General features: G+C 36.6%; 1 protein-coding gene across 1 annotated transcript; it reads left to right on the forward strand.

The window, feature by feature from the left end:
* The first annotated feature begins 39 nt into the window (after positions 1-39).
* LOC116287288 (leucine-rich repeat and WD repeat-containing protein 1) lies at positions 40-8,527 on the forward strand. The gene is made up of 16 exons (XM_089033317.1): positions 40-280; positions 1,873-2,104; positions 2,408-2,467; positions 2,577-2,633; positions 2,979-3,077; positions 3,170-3,220; positions 3,370-3,454; positions 3,613-3,692; positions 4,216-4,354; positions 4,727-5,105; positions 5,248-5,388; positions 5,560-5,642; positions 5,982-6,043; positions 6,350-6,425; positions 6,547-6,668; positions 6,805-8,527. Exons 1-16 carry the CDS (start codon positions 198-200, stop codon positions 6,925-6,927), a joined length of 1,872 nt encoding a protein of 623 aa, XP_088889443.1. The 5' UTR covers positions 40-197; the 3' UTR covers positions 6,928-8,527.
* The last annotated feature ends 3,259 nt before the right edge of the window (positions 8,528-11,786 follow it).

An 11,786-nucleotide genomic window follows, 5' to 3' on the forward strand; every position in this document is an offset into this window, starting at 1 on the left:
CTGTACTTAGTACCAAATGCTCATTCCATTGAGAAGAACATTTTGCACGTGTTTATTATGTGTATCTGTTTAGCTTATTTACTTCACTCAAACTTCAACTTTTACAAACTTGCAAAAGAATTTGAAAACCTCCTCATATGAAGCACCGAAAATAGACAAATTGGAGAGATAAGAGGCACCGTCGTCTAGGCTACACGATGGAGGAAAGTACCAGCATTACTGTAGCTAAAATCCTAGACCTTGTCAAAGTGGAAAAATTGAGTGAAGTTCGTCATCTCAGGTTAGAATTAAGCACGAAATTTGAAGGAAAACTTCCTTCTTTTGTAGTGAAGAACTGTTTTACTTGCATTTGAAGGTGTTGCGGTCTAGTATTAACTAAAAAAATTGCTCTCAAGAAAGTTCTGTTTCAAATGTGACGCAAGCTGTCTAACATATGAACCAAACAAAACAGATGGCTTCATTATCAAGTTTATATTATATACATACATACTTTTAGTATATTAAAATTGTGTCCTCATTGTCTAAGGTTTTCAAAATTAATGTATTTATAGTTATAAAATATGCTGGCATTGTCTATTTAGCACATACAAATTATTTATGAACATTGATACTATATATAAGCAATGCTGCCTGCACAAAAAATGAATTAACTCATGATTAATGCACACCTTAGACTTTTATTTTTCATTTATAAGTTGGGTTATCACAGCCATGCTGGTGCTAAAGATCTCTCACTAGCTTTCTTAGTTAATTCTTCGATTGCACGTTACGTCATGGCGGCCATGTTGGTGCCATTTAACAAAATATTTCTCATTAGCATCCATTGTTAACGGCACCACAATGGTCGCCATGTCTTTGTCTTTTGAATCTCTTGGGAATGCTTGCAACCCATCAATATAGCCAACATGGCCGTCTTGACTTTGTTTCTCGACTCTCTTGATAACAGTTCCAGTTATCCATTAATTATGGACTCAGATTTGAACCTCCCTTCTATCTCCATAATCCTTGTTATGGAGAGTATATAGATGTATCTCTAACCTTCTACCCCTTATATTTAGGCATTATCTTCCATGATGTCCTAACCACAGGAAGCCCAGATCCAGAATATGAGCTCTTCTTTTGACATGGGTTTCCTGTGTATTTTAGTAGATGCAATAGACTTTTTTCGAATTCGTGAAATACCACTGTGTTCCTTGACTACATATTCATTTACGCAGGGTTAGCCTCATCTTAATGTCAAAATATTCACAAATACCGGTAAAGAAGAAAATGCGCAACTTCAACAATACAAACACTTTGAATTCCATGGACCTTCACTGGAACACATGAATATTCTGCACAAAATCGAGGCTGACCCTGTGCCAATGACTGTAGTCAAGCAAGAAATCCTTGTATTTTACAAATCAGAAAAAGGTCTTTTGTTAGGAAATTATTAATTATTATATTCTTACACATGTTTTCTTTAACTAAAAATTTTCAACTTCAACTATATATTGACTTGTATAAATATGTTTACCAAATTGTTAAGATTTCCAGTCATCTTTACTCCCGGGGGTTACTCCCTCATATTCGCTATACAAGTATGTGCTGCCAAACAGGGTATGGATTTAGCGAGTCTACTCTGGAACAAGGTATATAAATAGCACTCGCTCTCTGGAACAGGGTATCTATTTTCCGAAGTACCAGAAAAGGGTTTTTATGTACGATGTTACTCTGGAACAGGGTATGAATTTCCGCAATTTTACTCTAGAACAGGGTCAGGGTTGAGAGGGCTCAATGGCACATCCGTACCCTAAATGGGCAAGAGAACCACCCCCCTCCGTCCCGGGTCTTTACTCCCATTAATGCTATTATTTTACTTTTATCTTTCAGTTTGCAGAAGAAAGGGTTATCCAGTTTAGACCCCGCTATTCTATCCCAGATGGTGAACCTACAAGAACTAGACCTGTCTGATAACAACCTAAATAAACTTGACACCAACGGAGTTTGTCTAAACTCTTTGGCTAGAATTAATTTGGCCAATAATAAATTGACGACATTGGAGGGATTCAATTGTTTTCCAAACTTGAAAGAATTGAATATTTCCAACAATCCTTTGATTGAGGTTAGCTATAGACCTTATTTGTCTTGGTGGATTATATTTTACCATTATAGTATTACTGACCACGTCATGCCCTAGAGTATAATTTCTTTGTTTAATGGCTGTACATAAGAAGACACATGAATATGGATACAACTCAAATGAAGAATCTTATTCTCAAGAGAATGACGTGATCTGAAATGGGAAACCATTGCATTACAATGAGTTTTGAAATCTTGTGGTAACTCATACTTCCTAAAGCCTCCCCCTGTCCTCCCATTGCCCAAGGCTTGGCCTATGGTTACATTCTATTCATCATTCTTTCAGGTATCAGAAAAATACAAGCTAGTGTCCATATGTCCTTTACTTCAGTTGCTTGACAATAAAGTAGGTACCTATATCTTATTGCAACAAGTTTAAATTGTTTTACAGTAATTCTTTTGGGGGGGGAGGGATGACTAGAATATTTTATTTAGGAGGCTTGTTTTTCCCCCAGGATGTATCAATGATGCGGGATGCAGCTTCAAGGCTGGATAGCACTTTATTGTGCAAGGCAAGTATGCATTATGTTACCCCCATTTGATCTAATAATGGGCCCTTCTCAAAAGTATCTTGGATGCAAGGCCAACATGAAATACAAAATAAATCACACTTTTTCTCCATGGAATTAGTGGCATTTCTTTTGTATTTCCACGTTAGTCTCGTATTCAAGATACTTTGCTTTTGAGCCTGAAGCTTCATTGAACACTCTTTCTATACTTTTTTAAATAGTCATGTTTAATGTTTGAGCTATTATTTGTATCCAAATTCGTAGAGTGTAAATAGAAGTATTTTTGACCAGTACTGGTCTTTCATTAAAAGATAATAATGATATATTTTTATTGTTTATATTCTCCAGATATCAGAAGTTTGGAGGCAAAGCTTTGAACGTGTTTTTGATCATCAAAAAGATGGTGACATTAAAAAATTTGAAAACGAATTTGTTGAAAAATTAAAGGTATAGTGTTATTCATTCGTTTGTTTGTTTGTTCATTCGTTTGTTCGTTCCTTCAGGCATTCATTTATGTCTTTTTATCTTTGTTTATTCAGAAAGAGATAACTTGTGGACCTTCAATGCTCAAAGAGTATAGAGAATTCAGGGTAAGAAAATGTAATGTTACTTTTTTTTCCTTTTTATAATACACTCAACAAAATTAATTGATTGTGATTGGTAAAGAGGAGTACAATTAAATCCCAAATTGTACTCTGTCCCAATCATTTGAAAATAATTCCCTTGTTTTTGTTCTTAGTTATCAATACTTGGAAAAGAACATATTAATAAAATGCAGCTGAAATTTGAATATGGAACTCCCAGGAAAAAGAAAAAAGTCGAAGGTTAGTTGCTTCCTCAGAATTCTTCCAACAACCTTCGCAATGTCTTTGACATTCTGTTTTGTGCACAACAAAACATGGCAACATTGAGGCCCTTGCATTACATGTTGCAATTTTATGCTTGCATCCATTTTTTTGTTTTTTCTTTTTCGATCTGATAGTAAATGGTGAGATTGAGGAGAAGGAAAAAGAAAAAATTCCAACACCTGATACGAATAGAGGATGTATTGACTTAAAAAAGGTGAGTTCAGGGTACAGCTTTTTGAAAAATAAAGTGCTATGGATTTTTATCACTTTGCATCATTGCCAGTATCATACAGGATTTATTGCAACTGTATACACCAAATTGAAATATGACGACCAATTTGAATAACTATTGTTCTGCACTGACAAGCAACTGACAAGCCTCGTGTTCATGGGGAAACATAAAATTATTTTCACATGTATAGGAGGCTAGTCAGTTGATAGTCAGTGCAGAACAATAGTTATTCAAATTGGTCGCCATACATCAATTCGGTGTATGGCAAGTTTCATATCAAATGCAGGGCTCGAAATAGGAAAAAATTGGCCTGCCAAAGTTTTTTTTAAACAAATTTTGACCTGCCATGTATTTTTTTGGTACACCACATGAAATAAATGAGACTTCCGACAAATTGATATTATGTACCTGGATGATTGTTTTTTTTAGGGGGGGGGGGGGTAAACAGAAACACGAAGGAAAGCACACTAATTATTTGCCTGATCTATTGCTCTTTATGTTTCAGCCGACAGAAACATTAAGTGTAGCTGATTCACGATTTGTTGTGTCACACTTATTACAAACACACTCACTTAACAATAATCCAGATGACAGACGGACACAAGTCTGGGGGTGTGAATTTGAACCAAGTCTGGACAAACCAGGTATATAACTGCTTTATATTTGCCATTACAATTCAAATTCATTGAGTCTGTTTCATTGATTTTAGCTCTGTTTTAGTCATCTTCGACTCCCCAAAAAAAATTATTATAAACCCATAGGTCACACTACTTTTATCTGCACTACGTGTTTCAGAGGATGTTATATTTTAGTATCTTAGGAGCACCATTCATTATAAACCCATAGGTCACACTACATCTATCTGCACTACGTGTGGCAGAGACTGTTATTTTTTAGTATCTTAGGAGCGCCATTCATTATAAACCCATAGGTCACACTACATCTATCTGCACTACGTGTGGCAGAGGATGTTATATTTTAGTATCTTAGGAGCACCATTCATTATAAACCCATAGGTCACACTACATCGATCTGTGCTACGTGTGGCGGAGACTCAGTCTGTTTCATAGACTGTAGCTCCGGTCAAGTCATGAAAAAATACAAGCAGCCAGGAGAGATCTTTTACTGTATAGCATGGACAACTATCACCATGGATTTTAATGGCAACACCAAGAAAACTAATCTACTAGCCGCAGGTGGACAACAGAAGGATATCAAGATTATTGAACCAAACCAGTTGGTCTGCTGTGAGGAGATCAAAGGCATGAAGGGTGTTTTGGAGTCTCTGTTGTTTCATCCTGTTCAAGCGTCATGGTTGTTTTGTGCCGCTAGTGATACTGTTACTGTCTGGGATATTGGCTTTCACCAACGTAGTGACTGTGAATCCAAGTCAAAGTAAGTGCGTGGTACTCACTGGAATGTAGTCAAGCTTATCATTCATTGGCTAATTTTGCTCTGTTGTGATATAGAAATAAAGATAAGAGTAGAGCCCATTTTGTATCACTCTGACTGTTTTGTTTGTTCTTCTTTTCTACAGATTACTTCTTACTTTAAAGTCTAGGACAATCATTCGATATATTTCTATGCCACCCCATGGCAATACTCTGGTAGGAGCCTGTGACGATGGATGCTACATGTGGAAAATTGACGAAATAGAAAAAAATAATGAAAAACCAAGGTAAATATGAGGAGCGTATTTATCTGGAAGGATGTTGCAAAAAATCATCAGAGATGATTTTTTTGTCAATTTTCCCCCCACAGAACACCATTAGGGTGTTTATTTGGAAGGATGTTGCCAGAAGGCTTAGCAACATCAGAGATGATTTTTTTGTCAATTTTCCCCCCACAGAACACCATTTGGAAAGCTAAGTTTTTCAGGCAAGAAGACCCTGCCACTGGACTGTGTACAGTGCTTATCAAATAATCAGATTGGTAAGAAGATCTTTTGATTTATAGAATGTAATCTTGGTTGAATTTAAATCCAACTAACATGATTTATCATAACTAAAATGACCACCATGGGTGACAGTGGGAGTGTACTCTTCTCTTACCTCTGGGGTCTCAGGATTTGAGTCCTGGACTCAGCATCACATATGAGTAGAGTTTTTAAAAAATTTAAAAAATTCAATTTGATCTGTGAGTTAGCCATGCCCTGACTTAGATCAGCCCAGAGGTTTTTTCAGGATCCCAAAGGATCCCATGTTGTATTACAGATAATTAACCTGGATAGTGAGCGTTTTCTTATGTAAATTTGATGAAATTCTTTTTAAGCAACGAAGCGTGTTGAAGATGGTCTAATGTGTGTCTGGAATTCAGAGTCTGGTATGACAAAGGTGAGGACACACACATTGACTTGTCAGTCTGAACGTAATGCTTTCCCATTACAAAAACGTGCCATTATTCCCTTGAGAATAACATTCTTCGTTCAAGTTGCGTCCTGCTTACTCCACATATACACTGTTTGGATTTTATCAATTTCACCGAAAAACGAAGAATGACTGATACTCGAGTGAATGACACAGTTTGAAATGGTTAGACATTACGTCAAAGGGAAAGAGGTCTATTTGGGTATGCTTGTGACAAAATTACACGATTCCTAATCAGTAAAAGTTAGTTAAACTTTATGTTTTACTTTTCAGAACGATTTTACTCTCGTTTACAAAATACCGTGGAGAAAAACAGAAACTCCTTTTCTAAAGTTCTCGTATGTTCCCAGTAAGTAGGACGCTTTTCCTTTCTTTCCTTTCCTTTCCTTTCCTTTCCTTTCCTTTCCTTTCCTTTCCATTCCATTTTATTCCATTCTATTCAATTTCTTCATCTCTTCGATCATTCCCAGTTCATCAAGTTATTGTTTCTGGGGACGACGAAGGATGCGTTTGGATGTACAAAATGAAACTATCAGACTATGAGAAAGTCGAAAATAACACGGATGAAATAAAGACATACAAGGAATCCCAGGTCAGTCGTTGTTGTCAACTCTAGCTTCTCTCATTTCCTTGAGGATTTTCACTTCTATAGACTATTTTGGAGTTCCCAAATTACCGCTGTTTTTATGATTACGAACTCATTTTCTATTGTTTTGTTTTTTTTCAAGGTATTATTGTGTCCTAATGAATCTACCAAAGTCTTCAATCAAGTGTGCGCCAACAGCACCCTTGAATACATCGTAGCAGCCGCTGATACTAATGTAGTTTGTATGTGGAGAAGGATACCTTGACATTAAACCATGAAATATATACAGCACACAGTAATACTACAAGAAAACAAAAGTATTGCCAAAAAAAAAAAAAAAAAAAAAAGTTTAAAACGATATCGCGAAAAGAAGCAAGAAGGAAAGATATTTCAAGAAAACAGAAAAACTTGATGAACATGGTTGAAAAAACGAAACCGCGAGCAAGTCGAGTAGAGGCAGCAGAATGATCACCGTTTCGATATCTTCATCGTTCGTTAATTCAAGTTAATTAGTTGATTATCATCATTATTTTGCTATCCGTTTTGATACGATTGTCCTAAAACTCTAGAGTGTGCATGGGCTCTCCCTTCTCATGTGACAATACTATTCGCCTTTGTTCAGTTTGTCGTTTATTTCAGGTTATTTCTCGTTTAAACCTGGTTTCCCTTGGTCGCTGGCCATTCGTGTTGGGTTGACAGCAACCCAATGCTCCTTTACAAACCTTTCAAGTTACTACATTAAGCTACCTACGTCCTTCCAAACTCACCATCAGTGCCTATTACCCATTCTGAGGTTGAAGAAAAAACTGTCCGAGTTGGCATTGCAGTGCATCATGGGACTGTTATAGGGGACATATTTTCAACATGGCGTCCATTTTGTCCCCTAAACATTCCCACAATGCACTGCAATGCCAACTCGTCCCAGTTTTTTCCTCAACCTCATAAGGAAGGATAATAAGTGCTCGCCAATTAATTTATTCAGAGATAACGCTTGTTTTATTGTGCCCAGTGGTGTTACCGCTAGAACCTTTTATCCTTCAATCATTTAAAGTCTGTAAACGAAGTCAGTTTCTTGAATCGTTTTGTATCTTGACATGCTGCGCTTTTTAAAGTCAAAGTACAGACAAAAAGATTAGAGAGGGAAAAAAACAATTTTCTAACGTTAATTTCGTTATATTTTGGTTAGAGTGATTTTACTTGGCCCGTGAAACAAAGTTACAAACAAAAGAAAACAATGGAATTGATATTTACTATCGCAAAAAAATCACATGAATAGGCCCTTTGCAGCTAAGCAATCACGTGCTGATTAATTCACTGAGAGCAAATGAATGAACATTTTGATTCCCATGGGTGAAATTTACTGGACTGCAAACAAACTTTCTACAACCTGTTTCGAGAGATCGTAATAAAACTACATTTCGTTACACACTGGATACATATGTTTTCATTCAGTTCTTTACAAGTAGCTAAAAAGAATCACCAATTTAATATAAAAAATGTTTGCAGTCCAGTACAGACACGTGACAGTTAACTGCAAAGGGCCTATTATATATCGATCTAAAAAGGACCTTGACGAAAATTACTCTGTAAATCTAGTTACCATATCAAATTGTGTATTTTTTAATACTATGTAGTATGCTTATTATTCTTTCACTGACCAAGTAAAACCACTCTAGTAGAAGTGTAAACATTTATATCATAAAATCATTAGCTATGTAAATAATTTCATGAAAATGAATATTACAAACCTTTGAAGTAATTGATAGTTTATCGAGAACCCTTAGTACTTGTCATTTTTATGAGACGGCCACAACGTCTATAGTCGTCTGGATTTTTGGCTTCCATCAATCAAAACATTACTCGAACACACCGCTGTTGTTGTTGTTGTTATCGATAAATGGAAATGAAATACAGAAGTATTTGGAGTTGTCTCGCTGTCAGGAAAAGTAGCAGCAATAGATTTTGAATCAATATTATTTCAGATTTTGATATTCCAAATGTGCACAAATAAGCCTTTAACGTTTTGACTATGATGGTGAAGTGTAACCATCACGAGTGACGTGAAATCATTCACGATTATTACCGTATCTGACAAAATGTTTTTTACTGTTGATGAAGTGGAATTACTCTTTCTCTTTGAAGGCATTCCTGGTTCTCAGTCAGCCATTCCTGAGATTCAGGAAAATGACCGCCATGTTTATTGATATTGCAGAAGAAAACTTCAAAAAACTGACTTTGGATTGAAGTAAACCAACATGGCGGCCATTACTTGCATCAAAACTAAGTATTATTTTTAGTTAGTTTGGTAGATTCGTTCAAGTCGGAACCAGTGCGCCATGTCAGATAACCAAACAAAAGAGATCATTTCTATAATTGCTTTCTTATTGTTTTCGTTAAATTGCGAGTTCATTCGACTCCAAAAGAAGCGCGTGTGTTGTGTCTTTGAATCTCCCGCCAAAATGTTGCACGTCTCGGTTTTTATTTTACCGCGCGCCCAAAACACAGTGAGCCGGTGCTTTTGAATTTCGCGCCAAAACCTCAGTTCTGCGTTTGTATTTTACGCCCAAAACTCGGTCCTTTTTACCACAGAAGCTAAAAAACAAACAGCCGGCGATTGGAACGAGTTTCCATTGTCTAAAGCTCTCGACAAAGAGCGGCTGTCTTTGGTATCCGGGTTATGTATTCTACACAAGAACCCACATTGTGCATGACTGATCTTACTTTTCCTGTGAAACAGACCTAACAGTATGATATATTTGAATTTTGAGCGAAAGAAGAATACAGAAAAACAAGAATACAAGAATATAGATCTCTTGTCTACAACTATGATCATCTATTAGTCTACTAACAATCTTTACTGATTTAATCGGAATGCATGCAATGCGTTTCTTCAGGTTTGTACAAAAATGCGGTCGCCAACTACGTATCTACTGATTAAGTTAAAATCTCTGTCACTGATCGACGTTATTTATTTATTTATTTTGTTTACAATTATCTAAGTTCTTAAAATATTATGGAAAGGGTAAGCACAACACAGTTGAATTGTTGAACTGTATGTTAATGTTAGATTCATGTTTCCCGCCTTATCATGCAAGGTCGCGTATCTGTATTTCCCGCCAAAAGCTCGGCGTGTTTGTACTTCCCGCCAAAACATGGAAAGTTGGTTATGCCAGTCAGTCCTACTTTCTGGTAGTGGCGGTTACTTCAATGAGTAAAGGTAGCAGCCTAGAGCGGTATCAACCGCACAAAGAGCGGCGTGTTTTTGATATTGTAATCATCCTCCATAAATACGGTCTGATGGAGCACCGTACCCTCATTCAGACTCGAACATCACAAAAGTAGCAACATCAATCAGTCGTTAAACCAACACCATGTCTACAGTTTCTGCTGTTCGACCAAGAGGGTCTTTTCTAATCGATGATCTTCTACGAGACACGCATGACACTAACAAGATGCCCGCTGATACACCAGCTGTAGTTACCACAGGGTTCCCAAGATACTGCTTTCCTCCTATTAGTAGTTGTGGCAGCAGTAGTAATAGTGATGAAGATTCTGCAGATGAAAAAGGTTTGTAATATTGTGATTATAACGAGTTCACGATCGATCCATCTTTCTTAAAATGCTGATATTTATTGATTTATTTCTTATTCCAGATACAACAGAAAGTCCTGACCAATCAGAGCCTTCAAATGAGAACAGAAAGACCAGACCATCGTTCGCACCCCATAAAGTAGCACGTCTCAAGAGCATATTCGTCCAGAGAAACTACCTGAGTAAGCAAGAACGACGACATCTGGCACTAGAACTGGACATGACTGATGAACAAGTCAAGACCTGGTTCCAAAACAAGAGAACAAAACTGAAGAAAAAAATGGCCGAAGAAGATGAACACTACGCCAAGCTGCTCTACCTGAACGACCTGATCAACGGTACATCACCTGACCGTCACCATGACTACCAAGTTCCACATAGTTACCATGGCTACCCATTAGCTGGGTATCCAGGCCTGGATCGATCATCTGAGTACAGCGAGAGACTGGTATCGAGAAGATTTCCTTATCTTCCAAAGTATTAGATATTATTAGTTAACGATTTTGTCAATAAAACTAACACTAGAAGAAAAGATACCATGATAGTTTGTAAATATTGTAATGCTTTATTAAATTACTTAGTTTAATAATAAAATATTTTTGTACAGCTGAACGAGTATTGTGGTAGATATAATGTGAATACAGGATATAAGAATGATTTTATTGAATTTTATTTAAAGAGGCATAAGAAAACAAGGTGTTTAGAGTCTGCTACTCATTATTATGCGTACTATTTTTACACGGATTAAATAACATCACCCTAGAATAATTTTGGCATATATCCAAGGCTTTGATAATGTAAATTTTGATGACGTACATGCAGGTTCGTATGCCTAATTTCGCCTATAGCACCAAAGATTTAAAGCAGTTTATAATCCGTTTAAAAAACAGAGGTGAAATGTCGGGATGGGCCCAAAATAGAACTCTGAAGAACTCCAGTGTCTACCCAAATGATCTGAAATGAAATGATATCACTGAAAGACTGATGTTTCATGGATGAAGCCAGTTGTACCCAAAGCCTTCTCAGCTTTCTAACGCCCTCGATTTTTGGTGAGAAGGGTTTGGGTACGAGAATGGGGTGAAGCGTCTGTGAAAATTGAGCAGCGAAATATATATATCTGTCCATCAAGAAGAAACATTAATATGAACACAACTCAGACATAGACAATGAAGCACGGACCAAGGTCTTTATTTTTAATCTGAGTTTAAATCTCTTTACGGTGAAGAAAATCCGATTACGTCCGTAGCTTTCAAATGTGATCAAAAACCCGTATCTTAATGAATGGTTCGGCAGAGGACCGCTACTCACGTACCTACTTTAGTTATTATCACCTTGGTAAGTGAATCCAAACATTTCTTCCATTTGCCTCTAGAATCTACCTATACTGATCAGCAATTATAATTGCTCATTTCAACACGTACACTTTTATTTTCAATAAATACGTTTTTCAACGTTATAATTTTGAGTGTTTTATCAATTCCTGAAAATGCTAGAGCAATAAAAACTGGTATTATCTAAAGCGTTCCATTCCTC

Source organism: Actinia tenebrosa, unplaced genomic scaffold (genome assembly GCF_029948245.1).
Source record: "Actinia tenebrosa isolate PJP-AT-01 unplaced genomic scaffold, QUT_ActTen_1.0 PGA_scaffold1__47_contigs__length_23844297, whole genome shotgun sequence".
NCBI lineage: Eukaryota > Metazoa > Cnidaria > Anthozoa > Actiniaria > Actiniidae > Actinia > Actinia tenebrosa.

Coding starts and splice junctions, on each gene's coding strand:
- LOC116287288 (XM_089033317.1), top strand. CDS start 198: ATGGAGGAAAGTACCAGCATTACTGTAGCTAAAATCCTAGACCTTGTC. Junction 3,078..3,169: donor AATTTGTTGAAAAATTAAAG/GTATAGTGTTAT, acceptor TTGTTTATTCAG/AAAGAGATAACTTGTGGACC. Junction 5,106..5,247: donor GACTGTGAATCCAAGTCAAA/GTAAGTGCGTGG, acceptor TCTTTTCTACAG/ATTACTTCTTACTTTAAAGT.